The following is a 25495-nucleotide window of genomic DNA, read 5'->3' on the forward strand; positions in this document are numbered from 1 at the left end:
CCTCTTTTCATTTCCTAGAAGCAAGAAGGGAGCAGCAGCCCAGTTCTCAGGAGGTATTTTCTATTCTCCTCTGATCCCATATGAATGTATAGCTCTCTCTTCCCTTTCTTTACAGCATCTCTTCAGCCTCAGCACATGGGTTGGGAGGTGTACACTGGTTTACATTTAATTCATTTACTAACATACTACCTCCCCACATTGAAATATAGATTTTTTCCCCTAGTTTGAAAGCCTTGCATAAAATAGAAATTTAATAAATTCAACATCTATTAATAAGGATTATCTTGGAGTTTAGTTTATATTTAAAAGGTTGAACTAGCTTGGTTAATTATTGCCCAATGTAGGACAGAACATGTTAAACTGTTTTCAACCTTTCAATAATTTCAGAATTAAAAACAAAGGTGCTTTGGTGTCAAAGACAGATTAGCTATTACTCTGGGGAAGAAGGGAAGTAAAAGGGATTAATATGAGTGTGTGTGTGATCCATTGTAATGAATGCTTTAGTTCTGTATGATGGGTGACGTATAAATGGGTGTTTTATTTGTTTTTTCTTTATACCTTTCTGTAAGCCTCAAATGTTTCATTAAAAAAATGGCTTAAAGAAGGCAAATAATTTGAAAATAGAATTCCCAAATCTTTTAGAAGGAGATCCAATGATGCTACTATACTAAATCCCATACTTAAGCCTTTAAGATTTCATTCTGATTTTACTGAAAAACTTTAATAATAATATGCTTATTTTAAAGATTTTATTTTCATCTTGCTCACCATTTTTCATGCCTTTGATTTCAGGTCTGTGCTAGGGCATATTAGAAAGAGTTTGGCTTTGTCATCAAACAGACCTGAGTCTAAATCTTAGTTGTACAACCTCCAGATAGTGAGACTTTAAATCACTTGATATTTCTAAGTGTCAGTTTCTTCTCTTATAAAAATACAGTATTATTACATTCAGTAATCTCAGGATTATTACAAAGATTAAATGAAATATGAAATGTGAACACATTTGCTATAGCATCTGGTATATAGTAGATTTTCAATTAATATCACTTTCCTTCTTTCTTTCCTTATCCTTCCACGTTTTACCACTACCTGAGATTGGTACTCCAAAAAGGTATAAAAAAGAAAGAAAAATGAACCTAAGGTGGGAAGAATGTAGGCATATAGGCAAATATAACATTTTTATATTATAAAATATAAAATGATTAAAATATAAAATGATTATAAAATATAAAATGATTTATATTATAAAATATAAAATAAAAACATTTCATTACTAACGAAGGTTTATGCTAGATCCATACACAGCATCCTTTACTCTGATACTTCTCATCTAATCTCATCATTACTTATTTAAGTACAGGTGTTTTTTTTTTTTTTTTTCTTTCAATTTGTTTTGTTTTTGCCACTGGTCATAGAATTTTTGCAGACAAAATGTGTGGTACTCTAGGACTTTTAACTCTTTACTCCTTACTTTTTTCAAGACAGATATCCTTACCGAAATACTTTACTTTCAGTGGTGGGTGAGCTTTACGTTCTTAAAGAGTTTCTAGAGCTTTCAGTTGCAACCTTCATAATGGCCATTTCTCCAAGTGAAGAGACTGGGTTCTGGTCCCACCTCTGCCACATGCTAACGGTTTAACTCACTAAGTATTTACCTTTCTTGGTGTCTACTTCTTCATATGCTAAGTGGATTAAATGATTCTTTGAGCTCGGAAATTGTTATAGTTCTTGATAACTTATTAACATGCAGCAACCTTATGGGAAATTAGGCAACACGACCTTCAGTGGGAAATACGGACCACGTTATTGTGTGCTGTGTGTGAAAACTGTCCATGTGCTGGTGCTTCTTCTGAACTCCAAGAACAGGCTCTGGCACTGCCCTTGTCCAGGGATTGCCAGCTTGGGGTCTTCTCAGGGATTGGTGGAGGCATTCCCAAGGGAGACAGATTTGCCAGGAGGAGTTCAAAGGGAGCAAAAAAGATGAATTCCTCAAAGGAAGAATTTTTCTTTGCATTTCTTCTTAAGGTGGGAGTGTAAAATGGGAGTGGGTATGTTATACTTTTATAGCTCAGTAATTTTTTTTTTTAAGATGAGGCTACCAGGAGAGTACAGAGAAGAAAAGACACTTTGAAAAAGGAAAAGATGAGAGTCCTTCTTATAGAAAAATGTGTCTTGGGAAAAATTACAATACTACAGCAAGGAGGTAGGGAAGAAGAAGACCTCTCTCCTATATTTTTATCCGGGTAACATCTGGTTTCAGTGCACTGGAGGAAAACATAAGGAGACTGTGGCAGGGAAGAGCAGCCTGCCCTGGCTCTGTAAGTGTGTGGGATTTACACCCTGACACTAATTGTACTTTATTTCTCTGATCCTTCCTCCTTTTCCTCCTCCTCTCTGTTGTCCTGGGTCTCTGCAGCTGTGTTTGTCAGGTCCCCAAACTGGCTAGCTCCCCACCTCCTCAGGGCACAGGGTGTCTTCCTGATTTGCTGTGCCCCTGGGGTGGAAGCTCAGGTGGGATGTAGTTACTGATGGTGATAGTGATGACCATCGCAGTGTTCTAACATAGCTTCAGGCAGGATTTCACAATGAAAACCACCCCACAACCCTGAATAGATTTAAAGAAACTCTTTCCATAATTCAAAAGATCATCGTTTACTTTTGAATTAAAGAAAGGTGGACTTATTTTAAAATTCTCTGTAGACTTCCCTTTTGTCTCTTTCCCATCCTATGATCCCTCAGATAAAAGAGGAACGCCATAATAACTCTTTGCCTTTCCATAGGCCTGCTTTTCAAAGCACTCGGATATCTAGTATCTTAAGATAACCCGATGAGGTCGGTAACACTGGGTTCTTTGCATTTTCCCCACATGAGCAATTCGGCACAGAGATGCCAAATAATTTGCACAAGGTCCATATCTTAATAGAAAATTCAGAGTAGTGCCAAGACTAGAACCAGGAGAAATGCCCACACAAGCATGCCAGGTACTACTTCTAAGCCTCCATCATTGATAGAAATGGTACCTGCAAGTACTGGCAGGAGCGTTCTTGCTGACACGACTCAGATTTCACCATGGCCTGGTCCATGTTCACCGAGGCCTTCTGGTAAACCTCCCGGGCCCGGCTCACGGTGAGCGTGGAGGACCAGGCGCTCTTCTTCAGCAGCGGGGTGTCCAGGGTGACCGGCAGGTTGGCGCAGGTGGAGCACTTGACGTCATTGTTGCTCCGGGAGGCCTTCACCGCCTGCTCGCTGATGGTGTTGTAGGCCTCCATGAAGTACTGTGAGGCCGAGCGGTCGGGGCACCTGCCCATGGTCATCACGCCCGAGGGGGTGTGGTAGATGCACATGTCACCATCCAGGTTGTCGTCCGAGCTCCACCAGCCCGGGGAGGTGCTGGGCCGGGCTTTGGGCTCCGCGCGCCGCTCCTTGCTCTTGCTGCGCTTGCCATAGCGCGCCGCCTGCGCCTCGTCGGGGCTGGCCTTGCCCCCGTTGACGCTGCCCTTGGACGGCCCCTCCAGGGAGTGCGACTTGGTGAAGAGCTTCTGGACCGAGTGCACCAGGTGGCGGATGCGGCCGGGACTGTCGCTGCGGTGCTCCACAGCCGTGCGCTTGTACTGCAGAGTGTGATAGCCATCGCGGCTGAGTGGCAGCTGCCGCTCGAACTGGTCCAGCAGGTTGGCGGGGATGCGGTTCGCCTTGGTGGCCAGGGTGCGGGGCACCAGGGCGCACTCGTCCTTCAGCTCCTGCTGCGAGGTGTAGTGCCTACGGGGGAAGGTGCTGCTGGCCAGCGGGTCGCTGAAGGGGCCCACGCACTCAGCTTGGAAGGAGTTCCGCTGGGTGTAGTACGGGTGGTCGGCGGGGTGGTGCTCCACCGGGCTCAGCAGGTAGGGCTTGCGGTCCGAGTGGTGCGACAGCGAGTCACAGGCCGAGTCGCAGGTGACCCCGTGGTGATGGCTGCGGCTGCCCGATAGCCCTTTCATTGCGGACGGGAAGCAGCCACCGGGGTCATGGACACCCGGGAGTCACGTTCCAGACCCGTCTCGGGCAGAGATCTGGGGGAATGAAGAAGAGGGCAAAGTCGTTAATATTTCTCTTGGAAATTAGGTATTGCACTTTACAGGGTCTTGCTTTGTTGCCCAGGCTAGAGTGCAGAGGCGCCATCTCTGCTTCCTGCAGCCTCCACATCCTGGGCTCAAGCTATCCTTCCACAACAGCCTCCTGAGTAGCTAGGACTACAGGCAGGCACCACCACGCTTGGCTAATTTTTCGTAGAGGCGAGGTCTCACTATATTGCCCAGGCTTGTTCTCGAACTCCTGGGCTCAAGCGATCCTCCCACTTTGGCCCCCCTTAAGTGCTGGGATTACAGGCGTGAGCAACCCTGCAGGCCTGGTATTGATCTTTTGAGGGTGCCGTCTGCGACTGTGTTCCTTTTTGGCAGAACTTATCAGTGTCCCTAAAACCAGCTTGAATGCATTATTGGATAAGCTTTGTCACCTCTGTGGGGCAGGAAAGCTGACTCCAAAGCCTGTAGGGAGAGAAGGTGGAGGTAAAGCTAGAAAACTAGAAAAAGGAGGCCGGGGGCGGTGGCTCATGCCTGTATTTCCCAAACTTTGGGAGGCCGAGGCGGGTGGATCACCTGAGGTCAGGAGTTTGAGACCAGCCTGGCCAACATGGTGAAACCCTGTCTCTACTAAAAACACAAAAATTAGCCGGGTATGGTGGTGGGTACCTGTAATCACAGCTACTGGGGAGGCTGAGGCAGGAGAATTGCTTGAACCGGGGAGGTGGAGCTTGCAGTGAGCCGAGATGGCCCCACTGCACTCCAGCCTGGGGAACAGAGGAAGACTCCATCTCAGAAAACAAAAAAAAAAAAAAAAAAGAAAAAGAAAAAAGAAAACTAGGAAAAGGAAACTATATTTTTAAAAAGGCAAATTGTTTTTAAATTATTTGAAAGAATAACTCTCCTCCCCTCTATGACTGCAATAACTGAATGTATCTTTCTCTTGTTTCTTGGGTCTTACGCTTTTTGTTTCTTTTTCTTTTTTTGAGACGGAGTTTTTGCTCTGTCACCCAGGCTACCGTGCAATGGCACGATCTCGGCTCACTGCAACCTCTGTCTCCTGGGTTCAAGAGATTCCCCTGCCCCAGCCTCTAGAGTAGCTGGGATTACAGGCGCCTGTTACCATGGCTGGCTAATTTTTGTATTTACGAGGTTTCACCATGTTGGTCGGTCTAGTCTCTACATGTTAATCCTTAAAGATAGAACCAGAGAGGGACTCCGTTCCTCTGGGAGACCTTTGCTGGTTCTCCTAGCAGAGAGAATTAGTTCCTGTCTTCTGTTTCCACCACATCTGAAACTCACTCCCCAGAACCTACAGAGTTGCTTGCTTCAGGATCTCTCTTCCAGCTTACATTCCTTGCCACCCAGTCTGTTAGTCACCTTATGTACCCCCACCTAGTGTCGATCCAGCCATGTAAGCACATAATAATAGCACTCCATAAATGTGAATGAAAATGTGAGTTAAAAAACAAGATGAGCCGGGCGTGGTGGCTCACACCTGTAATCCCAGCACTTTGGGAGTCCAAGGTGGGTGGATCACGAGGTCAGGAGATTGAGACCATCCTGGCTAATATGGTGAAACCCAGTCTCTACAAAAAATACAAAAAATTAGCCGGGCGTGGTGGCGGGTGCCTGTGGTCCCAGCTACTTGGGAGGCTGAGGCAGGAGAATGGCATGAATCCAGGAGGCAGAGCTTGCAGTGAGCCGCGATCATGCCACTGCACTCCAGCCTGGGCGACAGAGCAAGACTCTGTCTCAAAACAAAACAAAACAAAACAAACAAAAAAAACAACAACAGGATGACTAACAGAAGCCAATGGCACCTCATATCTTTAGGATATATCTGTCTTCTGTTGCATACTTTCCTTTTTGAATTCTGTAGGAACAACTGCACCACACAAACAATCCCCCCAGGTTACTCAGAACGGGAAAAAGTAAAGATATGGCAAATAAATCAGAAATGTAGAGAAAATCCGCCCAGGTGTTTGTCAATCGAGGGTCAAGAGCTTTCTCTAAACAAACTGAGAGAACAAGTAAGCGTGACTTGGCTAATTTGAGGATCATGTATCTCTTCTTCCTAGTTTAAGGTTTCTGGTTGAAGATTTATGCACAAGACCAGGTGTGGTGGCTCATGCCTGTAATCCCAGCACTTTGGGAGGTCAAGGTTGGAGAACTGCTTGAGCCCAGGAGTCTGAGACAAGCTGGGAAAAATAGTGGGACCCAGTCTCTACAAAAAAAAAAAAAAAAAAAAAAAAAAAAAAAAATTAGCTGGGAGTGATGGCGCATGCCTCTAGTCCCAGCTACTCAAGTGGGGAGAGGACTGCTTGAGCCCAGGAGGTTGAGGCTGCAGTGAGTTGTGAATGCACTGCTACACTTCAGCCTGGGTGACAGAATGAGACCCTGTCTCAAAAAAAAAAAAAAAACGTTAATAGACAATGGCAAAATGACCAAAGGATGGCCTTTGAAAAGTTCTTGGGGACATGAGTGAAGGACCCCAGACCTAATAGCTCAGCCTCAGGAAAAGGTCACTCATGCATATCCCATGTAGGGTATCTCAGTCCATTTCCAAGCTCGGATCTTCCGGAGCTTTAGTAACTAACAGAGGCTGCTATTCCACCAGGGCAGAGTATTTTCTTTGGACTCTAAAACAGAGTCAGTGCCTGACCAAGTTCCTTCTGACAGCCTGATTTTCTTTCAAGACTTCCTACAATACAAAAATTGCCATATAAGGAATCATCTTGGAAAGCCAATGTGACTCTCTAAAATATCACTAATGTCATTTCAGATATTCCTAGAGAGATAGATATATGGTTTAATTAAGAAACAAAACGTAAGGCTGGGCGCGGTGGCTCACGCCTGTAATCCCGGCACTTTGGGGGGCCGAGGCAGGCTTGTCACCTGAAGTCAGGAGTTCAAGACCAGCCTAGCCAACATAGTGAAACCTCATCTCTACTAAAAATACAAAAATTAGCTGGGCATAGTGGCGGGAGCCTGTAATCCCAGCTACTTGAGAGGCTGAGGCAGGAGAATTGCTTGAATCTGGGAGGCAGAGGTTGCAGCGAGCCAAGATCGTGCCACTGCACTCTAACCTGGGTGACAGAGCAAGATTCCATCTCAATAACAAACAAACAAACAAACATATCAAACACCCACACTAGGCCTCATGAAAAAAGATTTTTGAGAGGCCAGGTCTTGTCTATTCCATGAAACATACTGCATCTGGGAGCTCATGACAATGTTGGCAATCTCTATCTATGCTTTGTGAAGCTCCTTTCTTCCTCCTGTCTCCCAGTTTCTGGATTGACCATTCAGGGATAATGCTGAAAGGTTTTCATCAGTACAGTCACTCAAAATTGGTTAGTCTACTAAATTGTGAGGTCCTTAAGGGTAGGGACTATGTTTTACCCACCCAGTATTTAGTAAAGTGTTATCCTAGTGGATAGTGGGAATCAAGTTAGTAGAATATTTACTCAATAACTTAATGCATTAATGCAACATTTCCCAAAGTGGTTCATGTTGTGATTCAGGTAGCATCTGTTTAATGAAAACATGACAGTGTGGCAAAGGCCAGGCTGGGTGCAGCCAAGGAAAGATACCCAATAGTTGGGGGGACCATTCCATCGGGGTGACCATTCCAAAGACTAGTAGTTTTCAGAGCAACGCAGGAAGCAGGCTGATGAACACCTCCTCTGACCTGTTTACCTTTGACTTCTAACTCTGCACCTCACTGGACAATATCATACCTTCTGCTGTTCTACCTGTCTGGATGTAGCCTGGGGAGTTTGCCTGACCTGTTGACTACAGGATGCTTAGACAGAGGGCAATCTGCCTGGAGGAGAGAGAGAAACTGACTTTTGAAAGGACAAAAAAGTATTCAGGACTTATGATACCTGTGGATAAGGAAGAACCAATAGGTAAAAACATGTCCACTGGTGAGAGACTAATGAAACAGAACACCTTGGGATTGCTTTGTATGAAGTTATGGTCCTAAAAGTAGGCTGTGGCAAGGAAGAATGTAAGAGGGTTAAGTATGTGTTTTTAGCAAAACTGTGGCACAAACTAACTTAGATGGAAAAAATCCATTGCATAAGAAAGTCTCCCTCTATAAACCAGGTTCCACTGAGGACATTTTTGCCTTTCAAATATAGACTTAAAAAGCAAAAACAAGATTCTATTAGGATTATAGACACATACTAAGTTTTATGATCACATATAGTAGAATCTCAATATATAAAATAATACGGGATAATATTTCGAACTTTCCTTCTCAAGCAGTTGAGTCTTGGGTAGATATTTTCTGCTAAATAAGATGTGAAACTGGCAAGAGCTGAAAACATGAATTATACATGTTTACTCCAAAATATACAAGATTATTTTAATCAGGTATTCAGTATTTAACTATCTTTAATATGTGAGCAACATTCCATGCAAGATGATGTTACGTGAGGACAAGCAGAGCAAATGAAGAGTTGTTTAAGGCCACTAATGATGATTTAAGGTAAGTGATATAACTGATGATAATTTCTGTAAATTAATCATACACAGTGTGATTTTTTACTAAAATTTACCTGGGCTATTTTTAGCACAGGACAAGCACCTCTATTTTCTTGAAGGGTAACAAATTGCATCCAGAATAAATAAGCTAACATTCCTCCTTCCTTACTTATATTTGTAAAAGAGATATTGAGATCTTGATCTTTTTTTCTCTGTGATGTGGGAAAATAAGGTCATAACATGGCAAAAAACATTTCTAAATGCTAAATCTATCTTTCTGGTCAAGGCCAAATACACAACTTAATACCTTGGCCCTTTCTATAACAAATCTTACACTCTCTTCTATCTTGTCATTTTAAAACAAAAATAGGGCAGTTTGTGATCATAAAAGAGAACACATTCTGCGACTTCCTGGTGAGCAAGGGAAAATGATCTAAAATCCTAAGGCCACTGGCAATGGGTAGACACTTGCTGGTGGCACCTACTGTGGAGGTCCTGCTCTTCTTTCTCTCATTCTTCATGTTCCTCTTGCCTTACTCTTAAACTCCCTTTCCAGCACATTTATCTCTTTTTTCCCCCCTCCTAATTAATGTTTATAAGTTGTATCCATGGGCACCACTTGCTCCCACCTATGGTGTGACCAACAGCATCATTAGAAAGCATTAATTGAACATCCCTTCCTTGTCTGCTGCTGCAAAGATGACCAAATGCCTACAGTGAATCCCTAGTGGCCAGAGGGCTTATGATATATTGTGAGAGCCATGTCATAAGCCCTTTGGCCACTAGGGATTCAGTGTATGCATTTCATGACCTAGCCATGAAAAAACGTGAAAAGAGATAAATAACAATTCTCATTCTTCTATGCATTCTTGAAAAAAGAGGATGCCAGCCTCTCAATTAGACTTTAAGCAATGATAACAATTTCTGGAAATAGGGAAATTGCCTTTCAGGCCTTGTTCTTTGAGCAAGGATGGGGACTGTGGTCAACATGTCTTCATGAGGGTTTCTATGACTACCAGTGATTATCTCTAATTTTTTCTTGTTCACTGTGACTTCAACATTCTGTTTTATTGTTCTTCTAAGTTCAATTTTACCATTGTGCCATGACTCCTGATTTTTTTGCTTGGATAATTTGTTGACGCTGTTTGTGACCATGAGACAAGCTCAGAGTGTGAGATGCACAGTTTTTCCAGAGTTCCCACACCTGGAGCAGAATTATTACTATCCAGATGATGACCAAAGCAAGAATAATCCAGCACTGTAAAGGAAACTTTCAAGGTAGGTAATTTATTAGACCCAAGGAAAACACAAACACACCACACATTAGAAGACGCTGACAAAGGGGAAATAGTCTTGCAAAGCTGGCAAGTCCTTATTCCATTTTGATTTCTGTGCCTGTCTTTATTTAAAGCTGCTTTTCTTGATTTTTCTTTACATGCAGAAATAGGAGCATACTGAAGGTCCTCCCCTGTCTTACCCCATGAGGATGGACAGGCAGGCAATCGCGACTTACTTTAGAAAGACAGTGGTGGACCCTGCCCAGGAGAACGGGGGCACTGTGTTCTTGTTTGAGGAGGCATCAGGAAGAGGAAATCTCCATGAATCTTTTCAGGGTCAAGCTGTCTTAAATTTTGTTTTTGAATTTTTGTGGGCACCTAGTCATGTATATATTTCTGGGGTACATGAGATATTTTGATACAGGCATATAATGTTTAATAGTCACATCAAGGTAAATGGAATATCCATCACCTCAAACATTTATCCTTTTTGTTACAAACAATCCAATTATACTCTTATGGTTATCTTTAAAAGTGCAATTAGATTATTATTGACTATAGTCACCCTATTGTGCTATCAAATACTAGAGCTTATCGTTCATTTGGCCTTGCATCTATTTTTTTGTACCCATTAATCATCCCCACTCTCCCACCTCAGCAGCACCCCCTTAACTACCCTTCCCAGCCTCTAAATGATCATCCTTCTGCTCTGTATCTCTCAAGTCACCTTTCTGGCATCCCTCTACCTGCCTGAAGCTTGTCCATGCCAGGTTATAACATTCCACTAAAGAGAAAGAAAGGATTCTCTTGTTGAAAAGTACAAACAGCCCCGAACAATGACTACATTTTTCAGTCTGCCTAGATGTGCCTGGGTGACTAATGCTGGCTAATGGAATATAATTTGAAATGGCATGTGCAATTTCTGGAAAACATCTCTAAAGTGAGGGGCATACCTTTCTCTACCCTTTCTGGGTAAAGAAAAGCAGCTGTGGGGGCTGGGTGAATAGTGATCTTTACCTTGAGGTCGAAATTACAGTTTGAGGATTAGAGAACCAAAAGATAAAGGTTCTGACCTACAGTGGGGTGCCATACCAGCCCTGGATGTGCACCTCTGCATTTTGTTTAGTTGAGAGAAAAACAGACCTTTATCTTGTTTCCTTATCAAGAAAAGGAAGGGCCTGTGTTGGCCCCATAGGAAGCCAGAGTCCCATGCTATTGAACCACGTGGCAACTTTAGCCAAGGGCTCTGCAGAGGGAGTATGTGTGGAGAGAGGAGACAAAATAGCTTACAGTTATTTTGCTTTCTGTAATTTTGTGTACTGAACCTCACATCTGCACCTGTTCCTAAGTGAAACAGGTAGGGCAAAATCTTGAGATCCCTGGTGAAGCTATGTCAGGATGTAGCACTGTATTTGCAGGTGGTGGTAGTCCATTAGAGGAATTTAAACAAGACAGTGGCATGGTCACACTTGTATTAAAGATTTCTCTACCTGTAGTTAGAGAATACATGTGGGAGTGGGGAGGTGCAGAAAGATCTCAAAGAAGCTATGATTTCTTGCAAGAGCAGTTTATGAGAGAAGACTGGAAGAAAAGAAGGAGTATGCCAAGAGAGGGGGACAATGTCCTGGCAAGCTACGGCAGTGTCTCCTGATTCCGGCCTCCTTGCCCACACATGTATGCTCCAACCACAGTCTGAACACATACATGACATTTTTTAGACAGAACAAAATTAATTTTCCCGTTTACTTATAATAAATCCCAATTCTACAGAGATTGAGAATGATGAATGCCCAACAGACTGATGATTTAAAATTATTACTTTTTAAAATCAGAAAATGGTTCTTACTACTAAAAAATGAAACCATGGCACTTTTGGGTAAAAGTAAACAGAAAACGGCCAGGCTCAGTGGCTCACGCTGTAATTCCAGCACTTTGGGAGGCCGAGGTGGGCGGATCATGAGGTCGGGAGATTGAGACCATCCTGGCTAACATGGTGAAACCCTGTCTCTACTAAAAATACAAAAAATTATCCAGGTGTGGTGGTGGGCGCCAGTAGTCCCAGCTACTTGGGAGGCTGAGGCAAGAGAATGGTGTGAACCCGGGAGGCGGAGCTTGCAGTGAGCCAAGATTGTGGCCACTGCACTGCAGTCTGGGTGACAGGGTGAGACTCTATCTCAAAAAAAAAAAAAAAAAAAAAAAAAAAAAAAAGAAAAGCAAACAGAAAACTTAACAGAGGTGAGAATGTGAGTTTGGATATTTTCTGACCTTCTGAAATTGTACCTGCAGAGGATAACTGCATGTCATATTCTTTCACTTTTCCAGGCTTCCTTACTTGAAGATTTTCATGTGTTGTATACTTAAAATTATACAAGTACTATTAGAGCACCTTTGAATAAACACATTGTGAAATATACCAATTATATTACACAGAGTACAATGCTGAGCCATTTTATAGATGCAGAATGTATTTTGGCTTTTCATTAACATTGATTGCTATCCTAATCATCTGCAGTTTGATTTCGTCTGTGAATACCTCTGTCAATCAGTCTGCTCCTACAAATAAATGCCTTCAGAGGCATTTCCTTTTCAAAAGATATGGTATTGTTAAAAAAAAAAAAAAAAAACCAACGACGCAATTGAAATCTTCTCCAATTTGGTCACAGTAGGCAGCACAATTACAATCACCCGCGTCTCCATACAAAGCTTTTAAAAAGTGGTTTCATAACAGTTTTTGAGAATAAAAAGGTGGAAGGTAGTGTTCTTTGAGAAATGATTAATAGGTCATCATTTATATTGGTGGCTGAGCAAAATGCCATAGGACTTAGGAAGTGATTTTTATGTGAAGATAATCCAGGCAGTAAACGATAACATCTCCTAATGTTATTTTGGACTGTCAGAGTTCAAAGGTGCCTGTGCTGACTCTATGAGACCTCGGAGATATGCTTCCTATGGAATTGTTCTTATTTGGATTTCCAGGAGAGGGTTGGTCATCTCTGCTAAATGGACAGATGAATTCCCCTGGGAGCCAGCTAGGAGAATGTGGCTACCTTGACCAGCCATGGACCAGTGCTCTTCAGGAGGTGCTGCAGCAGGGGGATAGCCTGTCTTACAGGGGTACAATTGATGGGGGCAGAATATTCACAGAGAAGAGAAAAACCCATCAGTGTTTACTCCAAAAAAAGTTGAGAAAAACTTGCAAACTACTGATAAATCTAGGAGAAAGAAGAAATGATGACAGAATAAAGCCGTTTAATGGTACCCAAAGACAGCCGTGATGGAAGATGGAAAAAACACAAAAACAATGACAATCAGAACAATATGACAACACAACTTGAAAAGAAGCAGTGGAAATAGCCTCTGATGAAGCCAAGTTATTTTTGTCCAGACTGCTCATGACTAGCTGAGTAGTCTTGTGAACATGTTCTGGCACATTCTAGACAACTTGTTTTACAGCCAGACTTTATATATACATACACACATATACATATATTTACCTGAATCAAATTTTCTCTTATAAAGTCTCTTTCTTTAAATGTTGTTGCTGTTCTCACCAAGTTTGCTGTACAAATCTACTTTCCTGAGTGCTGAGACCCCAGAAATGCAGACACTAAGCCCGTTTGTGGTAGCTGTTCAGCTGACACCTGCTTTTGGGAATTTCTTCCCTACTCACAGCATCTCCTGGCGACACTGTGGCCAGGACTGTTGAAGGCGATCACCACATTCTCTGAGCTGATGGAAGACTGGATTCAGGGGCATCCATGCAGAGCCTTCACTGAGCTAATAAGATGCTCACTTTGGGAAATTTAGGTGGGGATGTTCCTAGAATCACTGGACTCTGGTGAGCTTATCTTCAAGGTCAAGTAAAGGAAGGGCCCACGTCGGCCCCACTGGAAGCCAGAGTTGATGCTACTGAACTGTGGGGCAGCGTTAGCCATGGGCCCTACAGAGGGAGTGTGTGTGGAGGCAAGAGAGGAGCCAGTCCAGAGTCCATGGAACCCCAGGGAAAGACACAGACAGCAGCTGCCTAATGGCCTTGTAGGTCTTGGTAGGCCTGGCTCCCTGCTCAGAGGGTGAAACTCTGTGGTCAAATGCAGCAGAACCAGGGCAGGCACACAAAACTTACTCATCCAAGGGGACCCTCCTGCCCAGTGGGTAACTGCAAGCATACAGAACCTCCACCGCTGTGGTCTACATCCAAGCGGGGCCAATGTGAGTCAGTCTCTGAAGCGGCTCCAACAGAACTGGCTAAGTTATCCTCATACAGTTTTATACCCATTTAAGTATTTATTGGCTTGGATACAGTATGCACGCTAATTCAGACTATACATTCACTCTTTGAAAACTATCATCAATGCCTGCATGAGAGAGCAGTGGTCAGATACCATGTAGGAAGTGAGGAGGACAATCTCTGCAATCGGCTGTTTTCAACACCTTACAGAGTCCTTCTCCTTCAGTGAGTTTGGCCTGCCCTGACCTCTGCAATAGTTGCTGTTAATGGGAATTAGATTTGTAATTCCTCAAACACTGCCCCTTCCTCCTGCTTCCGTCTTCCCATCATTTTTAAAGTGCCTTATTCTGACTCTTCACACATCTAGCAATCTGACCCTTTTAACTTTTTTCATTTTGGAACTGGTTTTTATTGTCTTTTAGAATTCTACACCCAGTCTTAAATTTTAAATAAACAAATCCACATCCAATCAACCTTCTGAAACATTTTTTGCTGTGATAGAGGAGGAAGTATGACGACATTCATTGTTTCTGGATTAAAGTATTTTTGTTTGTATTAAATTTTATTTATTTTAGAGACAGGGTCTTGCTCTATCACCCAGGCTGCAGTACACTGGCATAATCACGGCTCACTGCAGGCTTGAACTCCTGGGCACAAGTGATCCTCTCATCTCAGCCTCCCAAAGTGCTGGAATTACAGATGTGCACCACTGCACCAGCTTATTTCTGGATTAAGTTTTGGCAGATAAGAGTGTTGGTCTGTAAGGTATCAGCCAAATAGTCTTTGCCTGTACTGGGCATGAAGTAAAATCAAATCAATACATGTGACTTTAATTCAACAACTATTTATTGAATAGCTATTATTACATGCAGTGCACTGGGCACTGTAGCAAAAATTGAAGATTCTTAACATTATACCTTCAACTTCCTGTCTCATAAGTTTTCTTGTTCCCTCACTCCCACTTTTCCTGCCCTCTGATGGTTCTCATGATAGTTTATTCCATTCACTGGTTCCTCAGCTCTGCCCTCTTCTCCCATTCTATCCATTCCTGGTGGTCTTCACTTCCTCCCTTGCCAGCCTAGGATGTCAAACATTTTTTTTTTTAGCCCCCTCAGGTCCCTTCCTGTATGATCCTTCTACCTCACTCACTGTGGACAATATACACCAAGGACTGATTCCATTGTCCTTCTGTTTTTCCACACAGAGGCTGCTGAGTGTCGCTGGGGATGGGACTGGTGCCATGGCAAATTCCCAGTGTCCACTCTCGGCTCTACTCCCAAAGCTGATTAGGAATAGTATCATGGGTCTCCTGGTTCTGTTCCAGCTGTCCTAAGCCCTCGAGTCTACTCATTATTTCTCATCTAGACTTGGTTGGAAAAACAAAGTAGTAACCAATAAATGTCAAGTGAATAAAAATGGAATGGTCTGTGCCTCTAGGAATCATAACTAGATACCAGGCACGTGTTGTCCACTTTAAATGCATGATCTCATTTCATTGTCAAACAACCCAACATGGTAGGGACTAATCTCTGGATAAGAAAGCGGACTTTTAAAGAGGAAATAACTTGTCTGAGATAATATATTTAGTAATTTTAAAATTTTTTTAGAGATAAGATCTCGCTCTGATGCCCAGGATTATAGCTCACTGTAACCTGGAACTCGTGGGCTTAGGGAATCCTCCTGCACAGCTGGGATTACAGGAATGTGCCGCCATGCCTGGACAATGTTTTTCTTTTCTTTTTCTTTTTTTTGTAGAGATGGGGGTCTCACTATGTTGCCCAGGCTGGTCTCCAGCTCCTGGCATCAAGCAGTACTCCTACCTCAGTCTCCCAAGGTGCTGGGATTAGTTCCTTGAGCCACCATACCCATCCAGTTACTACATTTTGAACACAGCATGTTCTTAATCACTAGGCCATAATGACTGTTCTTATCACTTCTAAAACACACACACACACACACACACACAGTCTATTTCATATTGCTAACAGTATCATTTGTAATGTAACGTTTGTTACCTGATTATGCCATTCTTTCACTTTAAATTCTTCTCAGACCCTCTATACTTTTTCAATATAACTAAGACTTTGAATGTGACTCAAGGTGGGAGGTTTCCTGACCTGGCCTCCATCTGCCAGACAGCCCTGTCTCCCCATCCCATACTCCACACAGTTCAGCTCCAGTGACACTGGGCTCCTTGTATTCTTCCCCACATGCCACATTCCCCATTGATTCTGTGTTTCATGCTCTCTAAAATACTCACTTCCAATCTCCGTACAAATTCTTATTCCTTCTTGAAGAGTAGGTACAAGTAGAGCCTCCTTCTTACAATATTCCCTGACTAAAGGAATCATGGAAATGATAGGCCTCATCTAATTTACAATCTAGTTGAGAAAATAAATCACATAAACGCGAACAATCAGCAAACAATACAAGTCAGAATCTAATCAAGTGCTAGATTGTATGGTACATGTCGCATATGTAATGCACCAAGTAAAAGGCTTTGGAAAAAAAGAAGTCTAGAAGATGCAAGAGTTAAGGAGTGAGAAAACATCTCAATTTAGGAGGTGTAGCTGGCTCAGAGCAGCATACTCTTCAAAGACGAGGTTTTTAGGACAGCGTGCAATTCCTGTTCCATATTTTGTTCAAATCTAACCACTTCCTTTCTCCTCTGGCTTTAAATATATATGTATATAAATATATATAAAATATATATATTTAATTTTTTTATAGGTTTAGGGATACAAGTGCAATTTTGTTAGATTGTGTAGAAGTAAAGGCTGCGCTTTTAGTGTAGCCATCCCCTGAAAAGTGTACATTGTACCCATTAAGTAATTTCTCATCCCTCACCACCCTCCCATGCTTCTGATTCTCCAATGTCTGTTATTCCATTCTTTATGTCCATGTGTACACATTATTTATCTCCTAAGGGAGAACATGTAGTGTTTAACTTTTTTTCTGAGTTATTTCACTTAAGATAATGGTCTCCAGCTCCATCTATGTTGCTGCAAAAGACATGGCTTCATTCATTTTTATGGCTAAGCAGTATTCCATGGTATATATATACCACATTTAAAATGCAATCATTGCCGGGCATGGTGTCTCATGCCTGTAATTCTAGCACTTTGGGAGGCCGAGGCAGGTCGATCACCTGAGGTCAGGAGTTTGAGACCAGCCTGGCCAACATGGTGAAATCCCGTCTCGACTAAAACAATACAAAAATTAGCTAGGCCTGGTGACGGGTGCTTGTAATTCCAGCTACTCAGGAGGCTGAGGTAGGAGAATTGCTTGAACCTGGGAGGTGGAGGTTGCAGTGAGCCGAGACTGCACCACTGCACTCCAGTCTGGGCGACAAGAGCGAAACTTAATCTCAAAAGATAGTAATAATAATAATACTAACTCAATCATCTATTGGTGAACACAGGTTGACTCCATGACTTTGCAATTCTGAATAGTGCTGCAATAAACATGAGTGCAGGTATCTTTTTCTTTAGGTAGACACCCAGTGGTGGGATTGCTGGATCAAATGGTAGTTCTACTTTTAGTTCTTTAAGAACTCTCCATACGTTTTTCATAGAGGTTGTACTAATTTACATTCCCACCAAAAGTGTATGGACATTTTCTCATTTCTCCATATCCTTGCCAACATCTGTTATTTTTTGATTTTTTTAATGATAGCCATTTCGACTGGTGTAAGATGGTATCTCACTGTGGTTTTAATTTGCATTTTTAATTTGCATTTTTCTGATGATTAGTGATATTGAACATTCTTTCATATGCTTATCAGTCACTTGTATGTCTTCTTTTGAAAAATGTCTGTTCATGTCCTTTGCTCACTCTTTAATGGCGTTATTTGGTTTCTGAAATTGTTGAGTTGCTTGAGTTCCCTGTATATTCTGGATATTAGTCCTTTGTCAGTTGCATAATTTGCAAATATTTCCTCCCATTCTGTAAGTTGTCTGTTTGAGTATTTCTTTTGCTGTACAGAAGCTTTTTAGTTTAATTGAAATCCCATGTTTTTTTTTTTTTTTTTTTGGTTGCATTTACATCTTTGAGGTCTTAGTCATGAATTCTTTGTCTAGGCCAACATCCAGAAGAGTTTTTCTTAGATTTTCTTCTAGAACTTTTACACTCTCAGGTCTTACATGTAAGCCGTTAAGCCATCTTGAGTTAATTTTTGTGTACACTGAGAAATAGGAGTCTAGTTTTCATTTCTGCACATGGCTATCCAATTTTCTTAGCACCATTTATGGAATAGGGTATCCTTTCCCCAGTGTATGTTTTTGTTTACTTTGCCAAAGATCAGTCATTTCTGGGTTTTGTTTTTTGTTCCATTGATCTATGTATCTATTTTTATGCTAGTATCTTGCTGTTTTGGTTACTATAGCCTTGTTAGTATAATTTGAAGTCAGGTAATGTGATGCCTTTAGCTTTGTTCTTTTTGCTTAGTATTGCTTTTGCAGTTTATGCTCTTTTTTGGTTCTATATGAATTTTAGGATTAAAAATACAGAATGCTTCATGAATTTGCATGTCATCCTTGTGCAGGGGCCATGCTCATCTTCTCTGTCTCATTCCCATTTTAGTATATGTGTTGCTGAAGCGAGTACTCCTTTTACTTTTCAATGCCTTCCATTTCTACCTCTGATATGATCTTTGATGATACTATTCAGAGGTTGGCCAGATTGTCTGAGAGCTACAGACTTGACCTCCTCGTTTGGCCCTTTCAACTGCTCTTAGATGTTAAGCCACTAGCCTATGTAAGGGAACTATATGAAATAGGCATTTATACTCGCTATGGTTTTTACTGTTGAGACGTTGCCTGTCTCAGCAAAGATTGACTTCTGAATTTACCATGTGGTAAATTCCTCTCAGGTGTCAGTATTAACAAAACTGTGTGCTTACCAACTGTCTTTAATCGTGCAGGTGCTATTACTCTTGTAAGATGAGCATGTTTCCACTTCGAGCAATGTGTGCTCCACCAGCTTGAATACCAGGAAAGTTATCAGGAAAAGCTATGGCAAAATCATGATGGTTTTAGTACTTTTCCATTTTTATTCTACTATCATTGTATTTCCCTTGGATGTTTATTCCATACACACACACACACACACACACACCCCACACACACAATCTCATAAACCACTTTAATCCCTTGTGGAAACAAATTGTAGTAGAGGTAGCAAATCTATATCCAGATACCTCTGTATTATGTAAAATATGTCAATATGCTTTTTCCCTCACTTGATATCATCTGTTGACTGTTCTCAAACTAGAGTGTGCATCAGAATCAGGTGGATGTCCCCAAGGCACAGATGCATTCGATAAATGTTAGCCAAATAAATACATGAATGGGAATTTTCCTGCTCGGGAAACAAGATATGTCCACGGGAAAAGTTTGATAATTTATAAGTAAGATGACTATTTTTGTACTGGGAATAATGCATCGTTAGTGCCGGCACCGTGCAGAGCGGAACCGCTGTGCTGATCAGGAAGGACTGGAGCAGCGGCTAATGAAGACTGCTAAAGCCTGCTTTGCTGTTTCATCCACAGCACACAAGCCGCATCTGTCCTGGGACTCATTTGTCCGTCTTCCGCCTCCTCTGCAGTTAGTCTCCTAAACTACACTGGTAATGATTGAAGAAACTGTGGTTGAAAAGTCCACACCAAATTCTCTGTATGTCACTGAAGACAAGGACATTTTGCGTAGAACCTGGCTGCTAATCCACTCTTGTCATGAGGGAAGATTTTTTCTCTTTCTGTAGTGAGCAAGAAGGTCACTCGGTAAGATACAGAATTATCTAACTAGTATTTTTGAATCTAGAAAAATACAAGCTTTGCTTTATTAATGGGCTTAGTACATGTATGTGCTGAAAACTTGATATATGCTCCTTCTCATGCTTGCAAGTGTGACATGGTTTCTTCCCTTTCCACAGATGAAGAAAGTGAGGTTCATGGAAGTTAAATAACTTGCCCACAGGGCACAACTAGTAGGCAGCTAAGCTAGGACTTCAACTGAGGTCTGTAAGACTTAAAGCACCTGCTCTTCCTGCTCCTCAATAGCTTTCCTGCTAAGCACCAAGAGACTCTAGGCTGCCAGGAACATCACAGCAGGGACCACTGTCAATCAGTGGATCTCCACAGTCTTTCAGACTTTCTTTTGAAGAAAGATTTAGCTGCTAAAAGAAAAGATGAATATACAAAAAGGATAATACTACTGTATTTCATCATATTGCCTCGTTTTAATACAAGAAGACTCATCCAGCTTAAACATTTGATGTCTAAGAAGCTAACCAGCAAGCTGCCCTCTGGGAATCCATTCCATCAGGTATGGATCAGTCGTCCTGAGATCATGTTCATAAATCAACAGCTTTGTACAAGCTGTCAAGACTCAGAACACGATACCCCAAAGTATGGCACCTTGGTGTGCCGAGTACTATGGACTGAAGGACATCAGAAAGGTCTCAGAAGCAATGTCTCTTTGACCTTCTCCCAACCCCCTGTCTCTCACCTGTTTTTCTCCCATGAAGTGAGTCATGGCAACCAGAATTCCTCTTTCCCAAGGTGTGTCACAGAAACTAGAACCCTCTCCTCCAAGGGAAGCCGTGAAACCCAGAAAGGTCACTCTGCCTTCCCCCTTCTCCCTTGAAGACCTTCATTCCAGAGGCGCCCTGCCCCATATTCAGGAGGGTTACACAAAGAGGTTAAGAAGAATTTGAACAGTCAGGACTTGCTAGGTTCCCCGCTCAGTCTATCAGCACTAGATCACACCCTTTAGTCCATCACATTTCTACACTGCTGTCCATTCTTCATCAAACCGAAGAATAAAAAAAGCTTTCCCTGGGTCTTAGGGTCTTCATTTATGAGGAGTCCCATGTCACATAAAACTTTGGTTACCTTCATTATGCTTTTCTCTTGTTAACCTGTCTTTTGTTATAGGAGAGACCATTATGATAGGTGAGGAAAGATATCACACATTTCTGCCCCTACAAAGCCAAAAATGTTGGCTTAAGAATGCTGCTAAGCTCAAGGCCACAGCTACTCACAACCTTTTCTCTCCACTACCAAGACCTGTAGATACGATGTGATTAATTTTAACCTTGATATAGAAGTGAGCCAATGCAGACAATAACTTCTCAGATATCCACAAACGCTAGTTACTAGCATCCATGTATTCTTTTTTCCCCCAACAAATATTTATTCAGCATCTACTAAATGACAGGTGCAGTTCTAGGGAACAGGGGTCCAGTAGTGAACACAATTCCAAAAGTCCATGGCTTCATGACAATTACATTCTTGTGTTGGGAGACAGACAATAAACAAATACATTGTGTATAAAATGTTGATGATGGTATCATGTCTTAGGTGATGACATATTAACTGCCTTCTGTAAGTAATCTTTTATAAACTCTTTGCTGACTTGGAGGCATTGAAAGTTTTACAAAAATATTGGCTTATTTATTAAAGAGGAAGTATGGTACAATTTGCACTCATCACAGGTTGAGTATCCCTTATCCAAAATGCCTGGGACCCAGAAGTGTTTTGAATTTCTGATTTTTTCAGGTTTTGGAACATTTGCAATTTACTTTATTTACAGGTTGAGCATCCCAAATCTGAAACTCCAAAATGCAAAATGCTCCAATGAGAATTTCCTTTGAGTTTCATGTTGGTGCTCAAAAAGCTTTGGATTCTACAGCATTTTTGATTTTGGATTTTTGTATTTGAGATGCTTGACCAACAATATGTTCCAGAAAATATTAGAAAAATGGATGTGTCTCTGTGGTAAACCCTGTCCTAGGCATCTTACATGTATTATCCCACTTAATTATCACAGCAACCCTAGGAAGCAGGTACTCTTACTATCTTCATTTCCCAGAGGAGGAAAATGAGGTACAGGAAAGTTAAATAATTTACTTGTAGTCAATCCAGGAAGTCAGACTCCAGAACTCACAGTAGGCACTGCTACACTGTCAATGACAAAGTTGCCTTTGTCACTCAACACAATGATGGGATGTTACCAAGGTTGCAGCATATGGCTGCATAAATTGCACACAGCACAGCTGGGGATGGGGGTGGTGAGCTGACCTTGTTTGGTGCAGCAGATCTGTTGCTTTGCTGTCACTGATGTGCAGTTAGGCAATGTCCTTTAACTTGAATATACCTTGACATAAGCATAATAAGACACTGGAGAAAAATTATGCTTTTCAACATGAACTAGAAATAAAATTATTCATCTGTTATCATTATTTTCTAATAAGACAATAATTGAAACCATGGAAGCCATGTATATTCCAGAGACATGTACATAGGCTGACTATATACATCATCTACACTTTAGATAGGCCATTTAAAGAAACGGATGCTTGCAATTTGGAGGAAATATGAACTTCTCCATACAAAATGCTCACACCTCTCAGCTTAACCTGGAGCTTCCAATTTCCGTGTGGCCACTCCTCACCATCTGCTTATGTTTGCACAGGGTGGGAGGCAATTCACTTCATTCAGGGAGGCATCCTACACTACACTTATGAGCAAAGACCTGCAAGCCAGGTGAAGGAAATAAGGAAGCGGAAATGAACCCACAGTAAACATTTCACTGGGTGGCGTCCCATGGGCAGTCTGCATAGACGGGTGTTTGTCTAGCAACCCCCACCCGTGGCAGCTTTTCCTCTGACTGCTGGAGGGGTTTGCTTCCTTTACCCAAATCTGTGTCGGGAAAAAACTCCACTGAAGTATGGTTTTAAGTTTCTTCTCCCAGACAAATAAACAAGCAGCCCATATTCCAGCATTCCAGCAGACCAGATCTGAGTGCGAGCAACTGGCGCTGGCAAAAGTGGCCGTGGCCAGAATGAGTGGTACCTGTGTCAGTTGGAGAAGTGGCTTTGGGCAAAATCGTTAATTTCATATTTGAGGAAATCTTTTGGATGCTTAGGGAATGATAGTCAAAATTCAGGCTGCTATTGCTTTCTTATTCTCCTTATACTCTGTATCCAGGTTTGGTCCAATTTCAGAAAACATCCTTCCCATTGCCTTGAATTTCTGTTTAGTTCCCTTCTACCATAGCATCTTTAACCAGAAAGAAGGCATCTTCTCTTACTATCCCACTTTCTGCTAGTGTGAGCTTAGAAATGTATTGATCTCTCTCTCCCTCTCCCTCTGTTTTTCTCCTCTGGGGAAGCTTCTTAGGAAAAATCAGCTCTATAAATCACAAGTTTTCCTGCTAAGACCTTTGGCATATAGCTGGCTGCTACTTCACCTTTTTAAAAACATGATCAACATCCTGTGTCCTGTTAGAATTAGGTAACTTAACCTTTCTATCAAGGTTGATTTTTGTTTAGACCCTGGGAATTGCTCTGCATCATGGCATATAGGCAAAAACAAAAAACAAAACAAACAAAAAACCCTGAAGAAATAAATTGTGGAGAAAAATGTTTGTAAGTACAAATATGAACTCTGCAAAAAGGATTGGAATCCAGTGGCAGGTAGACACGCTGTACGACTGGACCCATAAGTAATGGAGGACCATACCGAAGAAATGTACTCTGTACCCCAAAGCTTATAAAATAATTGAACACGGGATGTGGAAAGGGAATCTGACATTGGCAACACAGCGTGTCTCTCCTGTGAGTTGCTGGAAGTTTGAGGTGACTGATGACAATTCTGTCTGCCCTGATACCAACATTGTTGTTTCTCATCAGCTCCCTCCTCAGGACCCCTGACTATCTCTCCACTTTCCAGCAGAGATGTCTGTGTTTCTGGGCACCAGTCCCTTTGGAAATAACACTTTAGCACCTTTTAAACATTTGCTTCACTACTGAGTAGTTATTTGCACATTATTCTGTCTTCCCTCCTAACGAGAATTCTTTAACAGTCAGACTTGTTTGCTCAGCAGCTACCCCAATTCCAGGCACAGAGTGAGCGCTCAGTAAACCCTGAATGAATAAAACAAAAGGAGGGGAAGAAAGCCTGTCAGCTGTGGGCTCACTTTTGTGTCTCATAAATCAATGGATACTTCAAGACTTGTAAAAGAGGAACATTATGCCCTTGGGATGCAGGAGAAGTCACACATGATTGTGTTAGATTAGATTGGGTTGGTTAGAGGAAAAAAAGAATTTGGCCTCAGAAAGCTATTTTCTTCAATGTGGGAGTTTGATGTAACAGAATCCCGCCTTTGGATATTCCTTATTTGGTTTCGGGTACTGATAACAAAAAGGACAAAGAGAAAGATATTTATAAATGGTTTATAAGATATTCTGTCCAAGCCACCTCGCCTCTCCTATCACCCCCTCAACCTTGTTATTTTCCTTCCTCCAGGATGATCTTTCTAACTTCCAAATCTGATCATGTCCCTTCCCTGCAGAAAACGGTCTCTATTCTCTTCAAAATGATGACTAGAACCCTTGCGCAGTGTGACAGCCCCTTGTGGCCTTGCTGTGAACGCCCTCCAACCTCATCCCTCCTCCCTTCTGCCGCACCCTCAAACCTGGGCTGCAACCACCAAACGACCTGCAGTGCTCCTTAGCCACCCTGGCTCCCTGTTCTTTATGACTTTGAGGATGGTGCTTACGTCCTCCACTTAAGCGATGCCCTTCCCTGCCTACACAGCTCCTACTCATCCTTCAAAATTTAACTGCTCCTCCACCCACGATCTCTCATTCACTTTTCACACTGAGTGCTGTCCAAATCTAGTAAGGCTCTGCAATTGTCTCCTACGCTCATTTCCTTCCTTCTCGTCCTCTCTTCTCCCACTGTGGGGTGACCACGGTTACACGTAAGGACAATACACTTTCTGCTTTACACCCAGTCCACTGTTTGTCAATAACAAGCTTTATAATCTCCCAAAGATATAAAAGCTGAACCACATGAAAGAGCTGTGGAGTTGCTTCCCTAGGGATGTTGGCCACCCTGCTGCTGGCTGTGAGACATGTGACTGCTCACCTACGTCAGTACATAGATGTGGCCGGGGAGAAGGATCTGACACCTGACCCCCAGTCCCCTACGTCCTCATGGGTGTCAATATTTTACCACCTACATGGGATATTTTCAGTTTACTTTAACATTTCTGCTCAGTCTAAGAAATCACCCCCTCCTTCATTGTGTTTTTCAGAAAACCAAGTGGGTTATTACATTAGTTCTGAGCAATGAGAGGGAAGCAATCCATACACATGGGGTGGAAATTAAATGAAACCCTAGAATTAGGATTTAATTCCCAAGTGAGAATGAGCTGAAGGAGAAGCCTAATAGGAATGTCTCAGCCTCTCAGTTGGCCAATAGAACCCTAAGGTGTCTGTGGTACCCTGAGATTTTTCGTCTCGCACTTTGCAACATTCATTTGTGGGCTTGTCTTTCTGCTCCACCAAGCTCTCAGAGAATAAAGTGAAATGCATGTCTGCCTTCCCACTTCTCAGCACAGTAGCTGCCTAGAGCACAGAACCTCAATACC

The 25495-nt window shown here is 42.2% G+C and overlaps 1 protein-coding gene and 1 non-coding gene across 6 annotated transcripts in view; both read right to left on the reverse strand.

The window, feature by feature from the left end:
- Window positions 1-25495, reverse strand: part of DLGAP1 (DLG associated protein 1) — a 951759-nt gene that overhangs the window by 366596 nt on the left and 559668 nt on the right. For 4 of the 5 annotated variants that reach the window (XM_007974542.3, XM_007974540.3, XM_007974543.3 and 1 more), the window contains exon 5: window positions 3021-4049. In XM_007974542.3, the coding sequence (XP_007972733.3) occupies window positions 3021-3977 (957 nt within the window). In that variant the 5' untranslated portion in view covers window positions 3978-4049. Of the gene's footprint in view, window positions 1-3020; window positions 4050-18957; window positions 19068-25495 lie in introns of all 5 variants that reach the window. The other variant, XM_007974541.3, reaches the window with a different exon arrangement.
- On the reverse strand, window positions 18556-18662 carry LOC119618740 (U6 spliceosomal RNA). Its single transcript, XR_005235100.1, has one exon. It is a non-coding gene; the product is annotated as a U6 spliceosomal RNA (small nuclear RNA).

This window comes from Chlorocebus sabaeus, chromosome 18 (assembly GCF_047675955.1).
Source record: "Chlorocebus sabaeus isolate Y175 chromosome 18, mChlSab1.0.hap1, whole genome shotgun sequence".
Taxonomy (NCBI): Eukaryota; Metazoa; Chordata; class Mammalia; order Primates; family Cercopithecidae; genus Chlorocebus; species Chlorocebus sabaeus.